Source organism: Lineus longissimus, chromosome 1 (genome assembly GCF_910592395.1).
Source record: "Lineus longissimus chromosome 1, tnLinLong1.2, whole genome shotgun sequence".
NCBI lineage: Eukaryota > Metazoa > Nemertea > Pilidiophora > Heteronemertea > Lineidae > Lineus > Lineus longissimus.
The window spans coordinates 18,729,167-18,751,210 of record NC_088308.1 but is presented as its reverse complement, the minus strand read 5'-3'; the positions used below and the strand labels follow the sequence as shown (position 1 = coordinate 18,751,210).

At 40.2% G+C, this 22,044-nt stretch overlaps 1 protein-coding gene across 4 annotated transcripts in view; it reads right to left on the bottom strand.

Annotated features, from left to right (window-relative positions):
- Window positions 1–9,445: 9,445 nt before the first annotated feature.
- LOC135489839 (RUN and FYVE domain-containing protein 2-like) overlaps window positions 9,446–22,044 on the bottom strand; it is a 36,506-nt gene continuing 23,907 nt past the window's right edge. For 3 of the 4 annotated variants that reach the window (XM_064775404.1, XM_064775413.1, XM_064775423.1), the window contains 6 exons: window positions 18,906–19,003; window positions 14,090–14,176; window positions 12,797–12,926; window positions 12,508–12,602; window positions 11,889–12,015; window positions 9,446–11,723 (listed from right to left, as the gene is read on the bottom strand). In XM_064775404.1, coding sequence (XP_064631474.1) covers window positions 11,586–11,723; window positions 11,889–12,015; window positions 12,508–12,602; window positions 12,797–12,926; window positions 14,090–14,176; window positions 18,906–19,003 — 675 coding nt within the window. In that variant the 3' untranslated portion in view covers window positions 9,446–11,585. The remainder of the gene's footprint in view (window positions 11,724–11,888; window positions 12,016–12,507; window positions 12,603–12,796; window positions 12,927–14,089; window positions 14,177–18,905; window positions 19,004–22,044) is intronic. The other variant, XM_064775432.1, reaches the window with a different exon arrangement.

The following is a 22,044-nucleotide window of genomic DNA, read 5'->3' as shown; positions in this document are numbered from 1 at the left end:
CACTCGCTTCTTCCTATGAATGAAAGAAATCATGCCAATGCTTCCTCAAGAGCAAAGAAAGGCACTCACTTCTTCCTATGAATGAAAGAAATCATGCCAATTCTTCCTCAAGAGCAAAGAAAGGCCCTCGCTTCTTCCTATGAATGAAAGAAATCATGCCAATGCTTCCTCAAGAGCAAAGAAAGGCACTCGCTTCTTCCTATGAATGAAAGAAATCATGCCAATTCTTCCTCAAGAGCAAAGAAAGGCCCTCGCTTCTTCCTATGAATGAAAGAAATCATGACAATTCTTCCTCAAGAGGAAAGAAAGGCCCTCGCTTCCTCCTATGAATGAAAGAAATCATGCCAATTCTTCCTCGAGAGCAAAGAAAGGCACTCACTTCTTCCTATGAATGAAAGAAATCATGCCAATTCTTCCGCAAGAGCAAAGAAAGGCGCTCGCTTCTTCCTATGAATGAAAGAAATCATGCCAATTCTTCCTCAAAAGCAAAGAAAGGCGCTCGGTTCTTCCTATGAATGAAAGAAATCATGCCAATTCTTCCTCAAAAGCAAAGAAAGGCGCTCACTTCTTCTTATGAATGAAAGAAATCATGCCAATTCTTCCTCAAAAGCAAAGAAAGGCGCTCGCTGCTTCCTATGAATGAAAGAAATCATGCCAATTCTTCCTAAAAAGCAAAGAAAGGCGCTCGGTTCTTCCTATGAATGAAAGAAATCATGCCAATTCTTCCTCAAAAGCAAAGAAAGGTGCTCCGTTCTTCCTATGAATGAAAGAAATCATGCCAATTCTTCCTCAAGAGCAAAGAAAGGCACTCGCTTCTTCCTATGAATGAAAGAAATCATGCCAATTCTTCCTCAAGAGCAAAGAAAGGCCCTCGCTTCTTCCTATGAATGAAAGAAATCATGCCAATGCTTCCTCAAGAGCAAAGAAAGGCACTCGCTTCTTCCTATGAATGAAAGAAATCATGCCAATTCTTCCTCAAGAGCAAAGAAAGGCCCTCGCTTCTTCCTATGAATGAAAGAAATCATGACAATTCTTCCTCAATAGGAAAGACAGGCCCTCGCTTCCTCCTATGAATGAAAGAAATCATGCCAATTCTTCCTCGAGAGCAAAGAAGGCCCTCGCTTCTTCCTATGAATGAAAGAAATCGTGCCAATTCTTCCTCAAGAGCAAAGAAAGGCACTCGCTTCTTCCTATGAATGAAAGAAATCATGCCAATGCTTCCTCAAGAGAAAAGAAAGGCACTCGCTTCTTCCTGTGAATGAAAGAAATCATGCCAATTCTTCCTCAAAAGCAAAGAAAGGCGCTCGCTTCTTCCTATGAATGAAAGAAATCATGCCAATTCTTCCTCTAAAGCAAAGAAAGGCGCTCGGTTCTTCCTATGAATGAAAGAAATCATGCCAATTCTTCCTCAAAAGCAAAGAAAGGCGCTCACTTCTTCTTATGAATGAAAGAAATCATGCCAATTTTTCCTCAAAAGCAAAGAAAGGCGCTCGCTTCTTCCTATGAATGAAAGAAATCATGCCAATTCTTCCTAAAAAGCAAAGAAAGGCGCTCGGTTCTTCCTATGAATGAAAGAAATCATGCCAATTCTTCCTCAAAAGCAAAGAAAGGCACTCGCTTTTTCCTATGAATGAAAGAAATCATGCCAATTCTTCCTCAAGAGCAAAGAAAGGCACTCGCTTTTTCCTATGAATGAAAGAAATCATGCCAATTCTTCCTCAAGAGCAAAGAAAGGCACTCGCTTCTTCCCATGAATGAAAAAAATCATGCCAATTCTTCCTCAAGAGCAAAGAAAGGCACTCGCTTCTTCCCATGAATGAAAGAAATCATGCCAATTCGTCCTCAAAAGCAAAGAAAGGCGCTCGGTTCTTCCTATGAATGAAAGAAATCATGCCAATTCTTCCTCAAAAGCAAAGAAAGGCGCTCGCTTCTTCCTATGAATGAAAGAAATCATGCCAATTCTTCCTCAAAAGCAAAGAAAGGCACTCGGTTCTTCCTATGAATGAAAGAAATCATGCCAATTCTTCCTCAAAAGCAAAGAAAGAAATCATGCCAATTCTTCCGCAAAAGCAAAGAAAGGCACTCGATTCTTCCTATGAATGAAAGAAATCATGCCAATTCTTCCTCAAGAGCAAAGAAAGGCACTCGCTGCTCCCTATGAATGAAAGAAATCATGCCAATTCTTCCTCAAGAGCAAAGAAAGGCCCTCGCTTCTTCCTATGAATGAAAGAAATCATGCCAATTCTTCCTCAAGAGCAAAGAAAGGCACTCGCTGCTCCCTATGAATGAAAGAAATCATGCCAATTCTTCCTCAAGAGCAAAGAAAGGCACTCGCTTCTTCCTATGAATGAAAGAAATCATGCCAATTCTTCCTCAAAAGCAAAGAAAGGCGCTCGGTTCTTCCTATGAATGAAAGAAATCATGCCAATTCTTCCTCAAAAGCAAAGAAAGGCGCTCGGTTCTTCCTATGAATGAGAGAAATCATGCAAATTCTTCCTCAAAAGCAAAGAAAGGCGCTCGGTTCTTCCTATGAATGAAAGAAATCATGCCAATTCTTCCTCAAAAGCAAAGAAAGGCACTCGGTTCTTCCTATGAATGAAAAAAATCATGCCAATTCTTCCTCAAAAGCAAAGAAAGAAATCATGCCAATTCTTCCGCAAAAGCAAAGAAAGGCACTCGCTTCTTCCTATGAATGAAAGAAATCATGCCAGTTCTTCCGCAAGAGCAAAGAAAGGCGCTAGCTTCTTCCTATGAATGAAAGAAATCATGCCAATTCTTCCTCAAAAGCAAAGAAAGGCGCTCGGTTCTTCCTATGAATGAAAGAAATCATGCCAATTCTTCCTCAAAAAGCAAAGAAAGGCGCTCGCTTCTTCCTATGAATGAAAGAAATCATGCCAATTCTTCCTCAAAAGAAAAGAAAGGCGCTCGCTTCTTCCTATGAATGAAAGAAATCATGCCAATTCTTCCGCAAAAGCAAAGAAAGGCGCTCGATTCTTCCTATGAATGAAAGAAATCATGCCAATTCTTCCTGAAAAGCAAAGAAAGGCCCTCGCTTCTTCCTATGAATAAAAGAAATCATGCCAATTCTTCCTCAAAAGCAAAGAAAGGCGCTCGCTTCTTCCTATGAATGAAAGAAATCATGCCAATTCTTCCTCAAAAGCAAAGAAAGGCGCTCGGTTCTTCCTATGAATGAGAGAAATCATGCAAATTCTTCCTCAAAAGCAAAGAAAGGCGCTCGGTTCTTCCTATGAATGAAAGAAATCATGCCAATTTTTCCTCAAAAGCAAAGAAAGGCACTCGGTTCTTCCTATGAATGAAAGAAATCATGCCAATTCTTCCTCAAAAGCAAAGAAAGAAATCATGCCAATTCTTCCGGAAGAGCAAAGAAAGGCACTCGCTTCTTCCTATGAATGAAAGAAATCATGCCAATTCTTCCTCAAGAGCAAAGAAAGGCACTCGCTGCTCCCTATGAATGAAAGAAAACATGCCAATTCTTCCTCAAGAGCAAAGAAAGGCCCTCGCTTCTTCCTATGAATGAAAGAAATCATGCCAATTCTTCCTCAAGAGCAAAGAAAGGCACTCGCTTCTTCCTATGAATGAAAGAAATCATGCCAATTCTTCCTCAAAAAGCAAAGAAAGGCGCTCGCTTCTTCCTATGAATGAAAGAAATCATGCCAATTCTTCCTCAAAAGAAAAGAAAGGCGCTCGCTTATTCCTATGAATGAAAGAAATCATGCCAATTCTTCCGCAAAAGCAAAGAAAGGCGCTCGGTTCTTCCTATGAATGAAAGAAATCATGCCAATTCTTCCTGAAAAGCAAAGAAAGGCCCTCGCTTCTTCCTATGAATAAAAGAAATCATGCCAATTCTTCCTCAAAAGCAAAGAAAGGCGCTCGCTTCTTCCTATGAATGAAAGAAATCATGCCAATTCGTCCTCAAAAGCAAAGAAAGGCGCTCGGTTCTTCCTATGAATGAAAGAAATCATGCCAATTCTTCCTCAAAAGCAAAGAAAGGCGCTCGGTTCTTCCTATGAATGAAAGAAATCATGCCAATTCTTCCTCAAAAGCAAAGAAAGGCACTCGGTTCTTCCTATGAATGAAAGAAATCATGCCAATTCTTCCTCAAAAGCAAAGAAAGAAATCATGCCAATTCTTCCGCAAAAGCAAAGAAAGGCACTCGCTTCTTCCTATGAATGAAAGAAATCATGCCAATTCTTCCTCAAGAGCAAAGAAAGGCACTCGCTGCTCCCTATGAATGAAAGAAATCATGCCAATTCTTCCTCAAGAGCAAAGAAAGGCCCTCGCTTCTTCCTATGAATGAAAGAAATCATGCCAATTCTTCCTCAAGAGCAAAGAAAGGCACTCGCTGCTCCCTATGAATGAAAGAAATCATGCCAATTCTTCCTCAAGAGCGAAGAAAGGCACTCGCTTCTTCCTATGAATGAAAGAAATCATGCCAATTCTTCCTCAAAAGCAAAGAAAGGCGCTCGGTTCTTCCTATGAATGAAAGAAATCATGCCAATTCTTCCTCAAAAAGCAAAGAAAGGCGCTCGCTTCTTCCTATGAATGAAAGAAATCATGCCAATTCTTCCTCAAAAGAAAAGAAAGGCGCTCGCTTCTTCCTATGAATGAAAGAAATCATGCCAATTCTTCCTCAAAAAGCAAAGAAAGGCGCTCGCTTCTTCCTATGAATGAAAGAAATCATGCCAATTCTTCCTCAAAAGAAAAGAAAGGCGCTCGCTTCTTCCTATGAATGAAAGAAATCATGCCAATTCTTCCGCAAAAGCAAAGAAAGGCGCTCGGTTCTTCCTATGAATGAAAGAAATCATGCCAATTCTTCCTGAAAAGCAAAGAAAGGCCCTCGCTTCTTCCTATGAATAAAAGAAATCATGCCAATTCTTCCTCAAAAGCAAAGAAAGGCGCTCGCTTCTTCCTATGAATGAAAGAAATCATGCCAATTCTTCCTCAAAAGCAAAGAAAGGCACTCGGTTCTTCCTATGAATGAAAGAAATCATGCCAATTCTTCCTCAAAAGCAAAGAAAGAAATCATGCCAATTCTTCTGCAAGAGCAAAGAAAGGCACTCGCTTCTTCCTATGAATGAAAGAAATCATGCCAATTCTTCCTCAAGAGCAAAGAAAGGCACTCGCTGCTCCCTATGAATGAAAGAAAACATGCCAATTCTTCCTCAAGAGCAAAGAAAGGCCCTCGCTTCTTCCTATGAATGAAAGAAATCATGCCAATTCTTCCTCAAGAGCAAAGAAAGGCACTCGCTTCTTCCTATGAATGAAAGAAATCATGCCAATTCTTCCTCAAAAAGCAAAGGAAGGCGCTCGCTTCTTCCTATGAATGAAAGAAATCATGCCAATTCTTCCTCAAAAGAAAAGAAAGGCGCTCGCTTCTTCCTATGAATGAAAGAAATCATGCCAATTCTTCCGCAAAAGCAAAGAAAGGCGCTCGGTTCTTCCTATGAATGAAAGAAATCATGCCAATTCTTCCTGAAAAGCAAAGAAAGGCCCTCGCTTCTTCCTATGAATAAAGAAAAAATCATGCCAATTCTTCCTCAAAAGCAAAGAAAGGCGCTCGCTTCTTCCTATGAATGAAAGAAATCATGCCAATTCTTCCTCAAAAGCAAAGAAAGGCGCTCGGTTCTTCCTATGAATGAGAGAAATCATGCAAATTCTTCCTCAAAAGCAAAGAAAGGCGCTCGGTTCTTCCTATGAATGAAAGAAATCATGCCAATTCTTCCTCAAAAGCAAAGAAAGGCACTCGGTTCTTCCTCTGAATGAAAGAAATCATGCCAATTCTTCCTCAAAAGCAAAGAAAGAAATCATGCCAATTCTTCCGCAAGAGCAAAGAAAGGCACTCGCTTCTTCCTATGAATGAAAGAAATCATGCCAATTCTTCCTCAAGAGCAAAGAAAGGCACTCGCTGCTCCCTATGAATGAAAGAAAACATGCCAATTCTTCCTCAAGAGCAAAGAAAGGCCCTCGCTTCTTCCTATGAATGAAAGAAATCATGCCAATTCTTCCTCAAGAGCAAAGAAAGGCACTCGCTTCTTCCTATGAATGAAAGAAATCATGCCAATTCTTCCTCAAAAGAAAAGAAAGGCGCTCGCTTCTTCCTATGAATGAAAGAAATCATGCCAATTCTTCCGCAAAAGCAAAGAAAGGCGCTCGGTTCTTCCTATGAATGAAAGAAATCATGCCAATTCTTCCTGAAAAGCAAAGAAAGGCCCTCGCTTCTTCCTATGAATAAAAGAAATCATGCCAATTCTTCCTCAAAAGCAAAGAAAGGCGCTCGCTTCTTCCTATGAATGAAAGAAATCATGCCAATTCTTCCTGAAAAGCAAAGAAAGGCGCTCGGTTCTTCCTATGAATGAGAGAAATCATGCAAATTCTTCCTCAAAAGCAAAGAAAGGCGCTCGGTTCTTCCTATGAATGAAAGAAATCATGCCAATTCTTCCTCAAAAGCAAAGAAAGGCACTCGGTTCTTCCTATGAATGAAAGAAATCATGCCAATTCTTCCTCAAAAGCAAAGAAAGAAATCATGCCAATTCTTCCGCAAAAGCAAAGAAAGGCACTCGCTTCTTCCTATGAATGAAAGAAATCATGCCAATTCTTCCTCAAGAGCAAAGAAAGGCACTCGCTGCTCCCTATGAATGAAAGAAATCATGCCAATTCTTCCTCAAGAGCAAAGAAGGGCCCTCGCTTCTTCCTATGAATGAAAGAAATCATGCCAATTCTTCCTCAAGAGCAAAGAAAGGCACTCGCTTCTTCCTATGAATGAAAGAAATCATGCCAATTCTTCCTCAAAAGCAAAGAAAGGCGCTCGCTTCTTCCCATGAATGAAAGAAATCATGCCAATTCTTACTCAAAAGCAAAGAAAGGTGCTGGGTTCTTCCTATGAATGAAAGAAATCATGCCAATTCTTCCTCAAAAGCAAAGAAAGGCACTTGGTTCTTCCTATGAATGAAAGAAATCATGCCAATTCTTCCTGAAAAGCAAAGAAAGGCCCTCGCTTCTTCCTATGAATAAAAGAAATCATGCCAATTCTTCCTCAAAAGCAAAGAAAGGCGCTCGCTTCTTCCTATGAATGAAAGAAATCATGCCAATTCTTCCTCAAAAGCAAAGAAAGGCGCTCGGTTCTTCCTATGAATGAAAGAAATCATGCCAATTCTTCCTCAAAAAGCAAAGAAAGGCGCTCGCTTCTTCCTATGAATGAAAGAAATCATGCCAATTCTTCCTCAAAAGAAAAGAAAGGCGCTCGCTTCTTCCTATGAATGAAAGAAATCATGCCAATTCTTCCTCAAAAAGCAAAGAAAGGCGCTCGCTTCTTCCTATGAATGAAAGAAATCATGCCAATTCTTCCTCAAAAGAAAAGAAAGGCGCTCGCTTCTTCCTATGAATGAAAGAAATCATGCCAATTCTTCCGCAAAAGCAAAGAAAGGCACTCGCTTCTTCCTATGAATGAAAGAAATCATGCCAATTCTTCCTTAAGAGCAAAGAAAGGCACTCGCTTCTTCCTATGAATGAAAGAAATCATGCCAATTCTTCCTCAAGAGCAAAGAAAGGCACTCGCTTCTTCCTATGAATGAAAGAAATCATGCCAATATTTCCTCAAGAGCAAAGAAAGGCACTCGCTTCTTCCTATGAATGAAAGAAATCATGCCAATTCTTCCTCAAGAGAAAAGAAAGGCATTCGAGAAGCTCAAGAAGTGCACATAAGCTATTACATAATAGGTGTGGGCCCTAATCTGCACATAGCCGACCCTATTATGAAGGATTACACCATTCATAGTAATAAAGTCACTCAACTGTGTCAATAACCTGAGAAAGCTGACTCAGAAAAACAGTATGCATAGGTGTCCCAATAATTTGTTTGAGGGTGTCTTATTACATAATATTGCAAAAAAAACCCAGAAAAAATGGAAAATCACAATTTTTCTTGTTGTGTTGAAAGAAGAGTTGTTACTCTAATGTTTTAACTTGTTGAATAAAGCTCTGTTTGAATATCAATGTTGTTATCTCAATTTTTCTCACGTTTTTCAAAGTGTCCCAATAATTATTGGCTACACTGTATCTCCCACACTGCGCTTGCAAAACAGTGGAAGTAGACCATATTCGGTCTTGTTGTGACTATCTCGTCTCAGTCGTAAGTCGTATACTGACTTATTGTGACTATCTTATCTTTCTCATCATGCATGTTTCCACGATAGTGGAGGCACAGTTAAGTCTGGTTGTGCCTGTCTCATCTCTCTCACCGTTTCTGCAAAAAAGTGGATGTACCAAACCTGATTCGTCCTGTTTTGGTCGCCTCATCTCTTTCACCATTTTGACTTGATGATGGATTTACCCGGCCTAATTCGGGCAATTTTTGACAGTCTCATCTTTCTTATGCTGTGATTGCAAGACGGTGGAGTTATACCCTTTTCGGTCTGGTAGTGACTGTGTCTCAACTCTTTGACCATGTTTGCAAGATGGTGTTGTTGGTAGGCCATATTCTGTCTGGTTGTGACTGTCTCATTTCTCACCATGTTTCCAGGACGATTGAGGTGAAGGCTTGATTCGTTCTAGTTTGGCTGTCTCAAATCTTTCACGGTGAGGTGGGTATAGGCCTTACTTGGTCTGGTTGCGACTCTTGTCTCTCACCGTGCAGGTGATGGAGGTGCCAGGCCCAATGTGGACTAGCAGTGAATTTTTCATGCCTTTCATTACATTGGCAGGATAATTTGGTCTGGTTGTGACTGTTTCATTTCTCTCACCGTGTTTGCAAGATGGACTGGTTGTGACTGTCTCAGTTTGTCTCATCTCTCTCACAATATTGGCAAGACGGTGTGGAGATGCCAGAGCAGATCTGATCTAGTTTTGGCTGTCTTCTCTCAACCACCTGTCACAGACATATTAAGAGGCATATTCTTGTGAGAAAGACACAGAAATACTCCCATGGCATCCTTGTGTTTTTAAGCCCATTCCACTCAAATAATGGTAAGTATTGGTTACAAGACAGAGAGGTGTCTGGGCAGACTTGCTCCAATTGTGACTATCCCGTAACGGCAAGACGGCTGAGGTACCAGCCCCAATTCACTCATACTGTGACTGTTTCACAGTTACCTCCTGTCCAGTGATTGATGAAATGGAGACAATGGTGTGTCCTTTGCCTATCTAAAGGGAGAAGTTGGGTGCTACTGTCTGACCACCAACCCGTCCTTGCTGAGAACAGTAGAATTTCTCTTTCATTTTGCTAGTCTCCCTGGTATTCCTTCACTGAAAGGAGCGTCACCTGGTTTTCCCTCCACTGTTCAGGGGAGTGATATCCTCGTCACTTCATACAAGAGAACGAGGATAAGCACATCCCTGTCAAGGATTTTTTGTGAAGTGCCCCCCATTAATTTCAATTTAAGAAATGGGCCAGAATATAACAGTCAATAACAAACAGAATTTACATCCATTTTGTACATTGATTTAATCTTTTAGTCATCATTGATCATATTTTGACAGAGATTTACAACAGAAGCATCCAATACCTCCGACTATATACACATATTTATAAATTACACAAATTATGGGGAGACTGTAGGCAGGAGCTGTTGCCAAATTGATGTTCTTCAGTTGACCAATATGCACAATTAGGGGACTGGGTCATGTTTGACTCGACAATAAATATAATACTACTACAAACATGACTGGTTTTGACTACTGTGAGATAGGAGAGACCCCTATTGTCAAATACGTGTAACTTAATCTGACCTGACTCATGCCTATACTTTCTCTTTAACAGGTCCTGGTTACCAACCTGGGCGAAAACTTTTAGGCGATGGAGCATGAGATAAAGATAGGCTGATATTCTTCATAAGATGATTCAAATATCAATTAGAATCAAGGTGGACAAAATGTTTGGCAGAAGGTCTATTGCTCCTGAATTCCGCAGAATTCTGACTCAATGATTTGACACACTCTCCTATGCCCCATTTATTTCACCTGACTTTGAACCTTTTTGTTTGGCACCCAGGTTTTGATAGAAGTATATATCATATCAGGACCTGCCATAATAAAAGCTACAACTGTACAGAAAGAAAGATCTGTGCAAAGGAGTCTACAGTGTTTGCACCAGAGGTGATGTTAGTTAGCATCATATACACCATGAAAATACTTTGGTTTTCTACAGCTTTTGTAGATAACACTGATATAAAATTCTCAAAACAGGTGCAATAACTTAATTTCAGAGGATTTTTGCTGAATGGCAGCATGATTTAGTCAGAATATCTGATTCTCAAACTCAAACAAATTTCTCCGCCCCATGGCGAGTCTCGCACTGAACTATAAAGCCTGTGCACATACAAACCCAATGGCTTCACCGTCTCCCATCGACTCAAAACTGACAATTTTGTCCCAACTGGCTTTTTTATTTGGCGGGTCACCAACGCCTTTATATCAAGCAGTAATTCACTAACTATACTAAATGTTTATTCACATATGGCAGCTTCAGATAACAGTAGAACAACATCATTGGAATTTTTGATTCTAAACTTCACATGGTAATTTCGATCTATCTATATATACAGACCTCATTGATACGGTGTTTTCCCAAAGACCCTGAAGCGCAAATGCCAACTCCATTGTTCATCGTCATTGGCTGAGGTCATCCTAAACAGCGTCAACTAGCGTTCACCAGAGTCCACCAGCACTCAATAAGGTTTGAAGTCAACAAAATAAAATTTAATTGCATAAAAGAAATAAGCAGGCCATTTTATACATTTCCTGACATTTGCGAGGAAGATATGGGACCAGGTGTCTAGAATTACAAACGTTTTAATATTCTGGTGACTTTTAACCTTACTGGATGCTGATGTATGCTGTTTAGGGTGACCTCATCGGTCAAAGAAATCCCGCTCTCGCCTTTAAACATGTCGAGATAATTTGGCTGTGGTATGATCTGGTCCACCTTAATATTGGTTAAGCTTTTCATTCTCTACTAAAAAATAGATCTGCGTATATATATATGTTGTATAGCAATGACTGGAATACACTGTACATGAATATGATTGGCTGAATTTGATAAAATATTGATCAGTTTGGCTTCACTTAAAAGCAATCTAATAGTTTAAAAAGCTTCTTGTAAACACACAGAGAAGCTCAAGACAGGGCCCCAATTCAAGTAAATGAGTAGGCCTATGGCTACTTGATTAGAGGAACAGTGTAGGCTTTATACAAGGTCTCTAGTTTCCTCCTACCTTACATTAAAAATTGCCTAATGTTGTTTACAGAACTCATAAGGTACTAGTTGACGCTCCAACCTTTTGGTTTCAATGTTTTTTCCGCCTTTTCTGGTATGGTGGTTGACTGATTCAGGAATGGAATGAAATTAAGATTGTGAATGATACAATACTCCTAGAAACAGACCTGTGAAGATGACATTCTGCAACCACATTTTATGTCACTGGCAAAAAGCTCAGGCGGCTAACAGCAAGCGGCCACTCAACACGGTCAGGTTTACAGAAGTACAAATCTTCTTCACAAGTCCGCTTTTAACGGAAGTTTGAAAAGTGATTTTGGCAATGTCATTCTGGTGCACCAAACTGCCCGTTTCACTACTTGGCCGAATATCGCTGGAGAAGTTGCGTGTTACAGTTGTCACAGACGCGTACGGGCTTGGAGGAGGAAGGAAGAGGCATCTTGTTGTCCGAACACTCGTTGCAGTAGATATCGCCACAGTTTCGGCAGTGATGCTGAAATAGTGAAATGGTACAAGAAGTAGTCTTGAGAGAGATTCCCTGGTCACAACTAATCACTATAGCAACAAAATGACAGTGGATACTCGGCCAGCATTAACAGCTAAATGCACAATAAGCAGCAGAAGTGAAAGTTATCAGAATATTGAAAGAAAAGCTCACCTTTCTCCTGGCGACAGAGAATGGTTTCTGACATTGTTTACAATTGGCAACCTCTCTGTCATCAGCCCAAGAGGCTTCTTTGATCGCTTGTTGAGCTTCCATGAGGTCTTCCATCTTCAATTTGGAACTGAAACACAAGAAGAAAAACTTTAAATGTCATGTGTTAAAGTTATTGAAATGATAAAAGAGACCATGGGACCAATGCAACAGCAATGAACTTTTCAATGGAATTCGTATCTCAACTTCTTCAAACGAGTATGATCGTCATGGATAAATGTTGTTTTCAGCAATTTTAAATAACTGTTTGTTTGTTGCAAGGTTCTCAAGGTTGATGGGTGGTAATTTTCTGATTACCAGCAATGCAAACATCCAAAAATATTTCTAACAAAACACATAAGCTTTGATGGTCTGATGTGATATGCAACTTGATAGAAGGAAGGATGATGCCTAGACAAGGATGGCTGGGAACACCATGGAGGATAACCATGTTGTAATCCTCGCAGAGGACAGCAGATTACTCAATGTTGGAGAGAAGAGGGCCTGTGCATCATCCAGTGCCGCTACTCTTTTGATGATACTATAAAAAAACAAACATAAACAAACAAACGATATAACTTACTCGCTGAGATGTGATCCTAACTCGGCCAGTGCTTTCTCTTGGTCATCACATGTCTTTTGCAGGAATTGATGCGATCCCTTTAATTGTTCATAATCCTGAAATAGATATTAAAACACATATATAGTTTGGGAGTTCAAGCACACGTGACTAGTTTAAGATTCCAGAAGAGAAAGCCTTGTCCAACAATAGGTACTTAGTTGTTAGTAATGAAAGCACATGAATGAGCAGTTCATATGTTGTGTAGATATCATGAAAAGGAACTTTAAGCTCTAAAGGTGACATTACTCACTTTACTAGTATTTCTTAACTTGTTTATTTCTGCGCTTAGCTGAGCAACAATTTCCTTTTCCTGTTCCAAGTTACTCTGTAACGCTGCCCGCCACTCTCTTTCGATTTTTAGATCAGTTTCGACTGCCGAACTGCAAGTAAAAAGAGACAGTAGAGAGGTTAGAAAAGTAAGCTTCAATTTATGACTCCACCCAAACATATGCGTGGTTTGACAGCACAGCTCGTGGTAACAGTGCCAGCAAATGACATCACAACGATGCACTGGATCTCATGTGACTAATTGGTTTGGCTCGTTTGTTGTTTTTGTGAAACACTAACCATCCTTCTTTTTCAACATACGAGCAATTTCTTTCTTTTCCTTCACCACACAATATCTTCTTTTCCTTTCACCATTCTTTTCTTTCGCCAAACAATTCCTTTCTTTCACCATACAAATAATTTCTTACTCCAACAACTGACCAGTCGTTCTTTTAGAAATCCACCAGTCATTGCCCCGACCACTCAAGAACCAAGAATACTTTCCCCATGAATATTTCAGTAGTTGATAATCTAGTAACTTCCAGGAGGATGTATCCTCATTTACCTAGTCTTCCTCAGGGTATTTTAGGCTTATCTAAAATTGAGAGTGAGTAGCCTACAGGGACTAACAGATGCCAAAAGGCTAAATGTTATCCAGCGTACAAACTTGACCAAGTTCAAGCATTGTCTGTTGAAGAAGTAAGATAGATGTTATAAGAAAACTCTAGTATAACTGATCATTGTCACTATATTCTGTACATGTATAATGTATTTTGCATTACTTCAATTTTTTTCTCTCCTCAAATGGCAGTTCTGAATCTGGATAGATACTGACAGTGCAGTAAAATGAAGTTTTCACAGACACTATGCTCACCCATAAGACAACATATACAGGGTGGCCCAGAATTATTTTCCCTCACACAATGGATACACAATAGAATTCTATTGTGCACGGGAAAATTATTCTAGGTCACCCTGTAGAGTGCAGAGAATAGATGAAGATTTCCAGCTATGGCATCTAGGGTGTTCCTTAAATTCTACCTCGAGTGTAAGATGGAAAATAGCAGATTTATGCTCCAAAGGTTTAAAGTGATTTTATCATTATCAACAAGTATTGATCGTGGGCAAAAGATAAAAAAATTGGTCTGGCAACATAATAAGCACATATTGTACCGGTAATTACAATGAGATCATGGGATCTGTATGATTACCAAGAATTGAAGCCCCAGACAAATGCCTAAATCTACCATGCTCAATTAGTGGCTAACTTCCTTACCGTCTAATATCTTTTTCAGCCAAATTCTGACCAAGTTTTCGGGCGGTTTCTTCGGCTGCCGTTTTTTCTATATTACACTGTTTAAGTCTACACGGGCAACATGCAAAAAAGAAAGGCAACAATATAACGAAAGCCTGACAAAAGCTAACAACAACAGTGAGAATGAAACGGCCAGGGGCCATTGTGCTCACCGTATAGATATTTGGTGCTTTGTAATTCATCCAGATTAAGACACATTGTACATGTATAGTATATAGGTCAAACCAAAGTCGGTATGACATGTGATGTATCGTTGCTTGGAGTAAGTACCATAAGAATATCATCAAAAACAAGTCAATAATAAACGAGATATTGCACTTTTTACCTATTTTAGTTTTGGCCTCCTGGTGGCTGAGTTGAGTACCAGATCAGATCGAAATTCGGTGTCCGAGGTTACATGACGTAGGGAGTCATGTGTATCAAATTTCAAGTTCAAAGCTTTAATGGTTAAGAAACGTGCCATAGTTACAATCAAACGACAAATTTACGCCATTTGACCTCTGTGACCTTGAAAAGCAGGTCAGATCAAAAACTCATATGATATGTGATGTATCCTTGCTAGGAGAACCTACCATAAAAATGTTATTGAAAACGAATCACTAAAAATAAGCAAGATATTGCACTTCTTACTTTTTCCATTATGGCCCCCTGGTGGCCGAATAAAGAATCAGATCAAGCCAAAATTTGGCATCAGAGGTTATCTGATGTAGGGGGTTATATGCACCAAGTTTCAAGTTCATAGCTTTACTGGTTAAGAAACGTGCCATAGTTTACACTCTAACGGCCAATTTACGCCATATGACCTCTGTGACCTTGAAAAGTAGGTCAAATTGAAAACCCGTAAGATATGTGATGTATTCTTCCTAAGGGTACCTACCATAAAAATTTTATCGAAAACAAGTCACTTATAAGCGAGATATCACACTTTTTAGATTTCCACTTTTGGCCCCCTGGTGGCAAAGTTGAGAATCAGATCAAACTGAAATTCAGCACCAGAGGCTATGTGATATAGGGGGTTATATGTACCAAGTTTCAAGTTCATAGCTTTAGTGGTTAAGAAACGTGCCATAGTTTACACTCTAACGGCCAATTTACGCCATATGACCTCTGTGACCTTGAAAAGTAGGTCAAATTAAAAACCCGTATGATATAAGATGTATATTTGCTATGAGTACCTACAACAAAAGTTTCATCGAAAACAAGTCACTAATAAGCGAGATATCACACTTTTTAGATATCCACATTTGGCCCCCTGGTGGCCAAGTAGAGAATCAGATCGGACAGAAATTTAGTGTCACGGGTCATCTGACCTAGGGGGTCATGTGTACAAAGTTTTAAGTTCATAGGCCTAGCAGTTAAGAAACGTGCCACTGTTTTTGAACTAGGATACGACGGACGACGACGACGACGACGACGACGACGACGACGACGACGACGACGGACGACGACGGACGACGGACACTGCGGTATTGTATAGACTCCCCTACGGTGAGCCAAAAAGGCAGTGATCTCCCCAAGGTTAGAATTCTACAAATTTATCATAAAAGACTGCTGATTTCTTTCTCGTTTAGTGCTCCCAAGTTCAGTCTGTGCAAAAACCAATCAACTCTGCCTTTAACAGATGAGTGTGGTTCAAAGAAGTTGAGTACTGTAATGATGTTACCCCAAACAGCCAGCAAACACTGAAGGGTTAAATCAGGGACTATAGGCAGGAGCTAGGGTGACCAATTGATGGGCCAGGTATGACAGAGGAATAAAAGATCAGTTATACAAGCGTGAGTAGTTCTGATATACTACGAGACAGTAATAATCTTGCCCGCCTGGCTCATGCCATTAGTCTCTTAAAAGAACATCAGTGACATAATTAACAAAATGGTGCAGAATTCAAACAAACTTCAGCTACACTTAACACATCACAATCCACTGAAACGGCAATGAGATCGTTAGATAGAGCAGTAGCAGTAAGAAGCCAAGGTCGTTGATGCAACATGTACTTTATTGATGCGGGACATGCCGTTTTTGTTCAAGGCCGAAGACATCGATCACAGTGTCGAAAATTGTATTTTCAGGCCCAATAAACCGCCAATCAAGTGACAACTGTGAGCAGTGTCATCCCCCTTGAATGAAAACAGCAAGCCCGTATTAGGCAGATGAACCAGAAATAACCACACGGGCAACATGCAACCGGCTTTATGATTTTCAATATATTGGGTGTTGGTTTCTGTGATGCAGAATGGCAATAATGTTCTAAGTACTGTGGTATAGTATTGAAGTGGATAAGAGGGCAAGGGGGAGATGATGCTAACGGCTTCGTCCTTCTTGCCTCACAAATGTAATTCAAAAAATATATTTCTGTGGGATTTAACAAGGCTACAGAACACATGAATATATCAATACATGTTTACATAAATGCCTCCAGAGTCTAAGCATTCATTGACGTTCATTGGGATGTTCTACTAGCACGTCCAACAAATTTGGGCCAAAGAAAATCTGACACGCCTAAAAGTTTGCCAGTCTACAAAGAGGTGTCCAAACACACACTATCAGGTGGAGAGAAAAAAAACATCACATGAATACTGGACAACAACCTTGACTTTTTTCCAACCTTTTTCTAGCCCACAAATGCTTGACCGTGCATTCTCCAAAGAGCAAACGTCACAGACTTCAAACAGCAGACCGTACCAATGCAGCACTGCATGCCAATGTGGTGATGGCCACGAAGATTGTCTCACACCAATACACTTTTGATGAGTACGACGATTGGTCAAAGACCAGCCTCACCTAGAGAGCGAGGAAAAAACAGGTTTTCCAAATTTGTATCATGGAGATCATGCTTGTCATGAATGATTGTGAAAAAGGCTGGATTAGCAAGAAGATGTGGTTGCTGTTGTGATGGCATTTCTCACTGTGATTGCCTTTGATGGGAATCAGGCAAGTTTAACGGCAGTTTGCAAGTTATGCTGTGGGTTTGACTCCCTGGTAGAACCACAAACTGATCCTTGAGAAAGACAAAATCCCTCTCAACCCAGGAGTGGGTATGCCTGAGGCTCAAGTGAGTGTGGCAGGAGCGAGAAGGGACACAGGAGAGCCAGGGAAACTGCTTGGGACATCAGACTATAAATCTTGACAATATGCTAGCATGAGGACTGACAGCGCTAAAACTCTGAGAGTTTAATAACCCATTAGTCAGTTGCTATTATCAGCTAAGTGGTCATGCCCTCATAGACAAATGGATTCTGTATCAAGCCATCAGTGTTCAAAATCTCTTCCATCTACGGCAAGTGTCAGGGCGTCCCACAAAAAAGAGGAGACATGCTTTTAGTACCAAAATCTTTTGACAGAATCAGCCTGAAAAAACTACAGTGTACATGACTCTTGTAAATATTTATCACAACTGATCATTCACTCAAACAGCACATTTTTTTAGTTCAACATTTTTTTATGCTACATCATTCTCAGAAACACCAGGCAGATAACCGGAAGGGAAGACCCGAGAAGACTGTAGTATTGTCATTATTTGATATTTGATATATCATTATTGAATAAACTAATTCATAATTTTTAAGTGTTTCCTTTATCTCTTAGCTGGGAATGCCAACATGACCTAGTTTCTCAAAGTACTCGACATGGCCAGCTGCAGGCTTACTAGCCTCTCGTCATTGGCGGCATTCCAGACTTAATTGTGTCAGAACTGAAGGTGTACATGTCATAACTGAACCTTTCCAGGCTTAAGTGTGTATAATGGAAGGTGTGTCATAACTGAACTATTGTGGGCTTAAGTGTGTCTTAACTGAAGGTGTACATAACATAACTGAACCATTCCAGGCTTAAGTGTGCATAACGGAAGGTGTGTCATAACTGAACTAATCTGGGCTTAAATGTGTCATAACTGAAATCTTCTGGGCTTAAGTGCATCATAACTGAAGGACGAGACTCCAAACACAACAAACAACTGTGAGTGACTAATACCACAAGACTTTGGGAAACAAAACTCGAGCTAATGTTTTTCATGCCCTCTATAAAGTTGTGAAGAATAACAGAAAGGAATGAGACGTAATCATGGGTGTTGCCAGGATTTCCAATGGGAGGGGTTGTTTTCCAAAAAATACAAGGGCACGCTCAAATCTGATATTGTATTTCAGCTTAAGGGCTTTTCAAGGCAAATTTCAACAAGGGGCGTCATTTGAATCTCGTTCCTCTCCCCTGGCGACACCTATGGTAATGTTCGAAGGATGTCGAAGACGCTGGAACTCAACCCTTACCTTCTTCAAGAAGAAGTATAGGAAGCAGGAAGAGAAGAAGCAATATTGAATTGAAATGTGTCTTAGTGTCTGGTTCTGGTTCTTGTAATGAAAAAAGCTGCAAGCAACCAAGTACAAAACGGCATGCACATATCTGGTTTCTTGTTTTAGAACAATTTTACTGAGGATGTCTAGCTTACAGAAGTGTGTGCCAAGAGAGGTAGTTCTCTGTATCTTTGAAAAGGTTTTTTGCTTGTTTTGGTGAGAAATGTTCATGTAAATTCTGCATCACAGAAAACAACATCAATACTTTCAAAAATTAATTTGCATAGAAAACGTCTTTTTGGTACAGCATTAAAGTCATCCACAACTATTTTTCTATATTCTGATATTTATGTTTTTGATGAAACACTGCGTCTGGAAGAAACTTATATGAAGAGAATATTCATTTATTCTGATATGTTGACATACACTGAATTGTATGTTCAGGGGACAAATAATTTCCGTCACGATGACTTTTCACACACTGAACTCACCGAGCTTCTAAATCCTTCATCATCGCAGACATTTGGTTGACCTTTTCTTCCAACTTTGCAACAAGTTGTGTCTTATGCTGTAGGGAGCTCTCACTGGCCTGAAAGATAGTGAAGAGACGAGTGGCATTAGTGATGCAATTATAAAGACATCACCATGCAGAGTCAATGGGGGGTTACAGGTCTTCATCTTCTTCTGCATTTGCCCTGTGTAAGGTGTGTTTCAGAGTCTTCTTAGAGTCTTCATTGGTCTGAAAACAAAATATGTGCTTTTCGAAATACGGAACTGCAGACAAAATATTGCTGTGTGTGACAAAAAGATCTCTGGTCTGCTGTAAAACAAGTAGTCGATGGGTCTGATTTGGCAGGTCAATTCGGGCAATCACTGATGATTCTTGTCGTGGGCACCTGCAAAACCACCGCCTACCGGGTGATAGTAATAACAATGTCTTGAGTATGACGGGAAGCCAAGACCTTGGAAGACTGCACCAAGCATACTGCTACAGGAGACTTCGTGATGTTGAATGACTTCTGTTCAATACAAATTTCACTGCTGTTGAAAACACTTCAACTTGACTAACGGCAAGATTACCCAACCCATCCTCTCACACCATGCACACTTGTCAAGCCTGACATCAATAGCACCGCCGATCGGCTGACGTGAATCGCTGTCGATGCATCTTGGAAGTTGTTGCCAATTATAGCACCTGCTTACTTTTAATTTAGGCAATTAATGCTCTTTAAAGCACAGTTATTTAGCGCTCACTATCTGTCTCAATTATTCATTTAATTGCAAATGAAAAAAAAATCCTCCTGAGTAAAGATGTTTTATTTGCAATAATATGCAGCATGTAGGACATTCAAATCCACCACTATATTTACCATTGCTAATCAACATGGAGGCCAAGGTCAGCCTTGAAACTGCCGGTGTTGCAAACTCTGGATCCCCCCAAAAAAGACCTAACTTGGGGGGGGGGGCATTGACTGACAATGACTAACAAAAAGCCCTTGTTTCTGGCAAAATATTCAAACAGATTATCTACAACCTGAAGGGGTTAAGTCTGCACTTCAAAGGTTCAGTGCTAAAGAGATCTCATCCAATCACTTTCCTATAACAGAACTACCAAACGGCGGCAGCAACCCTGGCAATAGATTCCACAATTTCCATGCTCCCGCTTTATCATCAGGAGAGATTGTGTTGCGTTAAACTGAACGTCGCTTCAATTAATGATCCCTTTTCTATACACCTTTTTCTTGATTGCTTCCGCATCATTTTAATGCAAATGGACTTCAAACAAGTTCTTTCCAAATTAAGATTTAGATTTCATGTCTGTTTAGCACCAACTCATTGCATGAAAGGAACACGCCTATTTTTCATTCCCAAATAATTTTTCTTGGAGACATCCATGAGCCACGATAAAATCACATCTAGCACCTTAACCAACGTATCTCTCCAGAAGAATGAGTTCACGTCCACTGAGAGAGAAGTTCTGTACGTAAAATGTATCAACCGATGGTCACCACCTGTTTCAAGACAGTGAATAGTCCACAATTTGATGTTGCGAAAACCTTCATGATTTCATCGACTTCTCTCTTTGTGCGGGGGACGTTAAACACAAGCCAACCTTCCCTTTCTTTGATCTGTAACGGTTTGAGACCATACAGATTAGGCCGACAGCCATGGTGTTTCCCAAAAGTCCCTTAAAGTATTCCCCAGAGAAAAAATCCACCCCCAAAAACTTTGACTTCACTGGCATGATCAGTCAACTCCCATGAGTTTGTTCAAGTCTGTCTTTTCCATCGGCTCCAAATCCTTAGTAATTTGTCACTTAGTTCCCTAGTTGTCACAGTCAGGTCTTCTGTGGAGCATTAGCCTAATTTAGCCAAGGATTAATCAGCTCTTTCTCAATATTACATGCTCCAGCTAAATTGTTCTCAAGTAACGTTCTATGCCGCATGGATCAACACTAAAATCTCTATACAGTAGACCCTCTCATTAAGGACACCTTCGGGACTGACTAGTGCTGTCCTTAATAGAGGTGTCCAGATTAGAGAGGTCAAATTGAATGGAAACAAAAAATTTGGGACCAAAACTAGTGTCCTTAATAGTGAGATGTCCGCTAAGGGAGGTTCCACTGTAATTTACAAGTTATGATGGTCATTTTATTTCTTGCTGTTTCGTGAAATTTTACTTCCGACTGCTGATTACGTCATAGAGGGTGCACTGTTGATAAAGACAAATCAAGTCCAGCTAATCTGGGAATGAGATCACAAGGAAAGTCCCTGACTGAAGGACTGGGGACACAACAAACACGGGGGACTTGAGTTTGGGGACACAGGAAACGGTTGGATCAAATAAGTCAGCAATTCTATCTTGGTGATGGTCAGCTCTTTGCACCCCCAAGGCTAATTTGATTAGCCCTTATGGGGATAACCCATATGAATACAAATTATCAGAAATCCCAGACTGGGGGAACCACATGACCTTTCATCAGTTTCTTTCCATGTTATTTCAAGTTGCTACAATGGCAATTAAAGGAGTGGCCTTTCTCTTCACACTCTGTAACACACTCTGAAACCTGCTGGTTCCTCTGATGTTGGTTTAATCATTTTGATGAAGAACGCTCAGATGAAGTGATCAATAACAGAGCAATTCAACGGAAAAGACTGTTTCATCTTCAGGGAATGCAGGTGGTTTAAAGGTGCAAAGGGCTACGCACTTCTGGTCTTTGAATTGGCAATGACGTGTAAATGAAAATACCCAGTGAAATTCATCGCTGTTTAGAGACATAACTACAGTGAAACCTCTCTCAGTAGGACACCCTCTCTGTTAAATGAAGATGGAGAATACCTACTGCAATATGAATTGAAACATTGGGCTCCTGTACCCGCTGATCAAAAACGCCTTAACCGAGTTGCAGGAACACCTTAAACCTTATTAATCATGAACCTACCTCAAGGAGGCAGAGAGAGGTTTACAACAAGCAATCCATTGGAGGGGTTCAGAAACTGCGTAAGATTTGTCACATGCAGCCCTCTGTCAAGGCTTTTAAGGTGAGAATACAGCAGCTTGGCTTTAAGATCCTCTGTTGTCGTGGCTGATCACTGAGGTTTAATATCTTAAATCTTAAACGCATTCTAT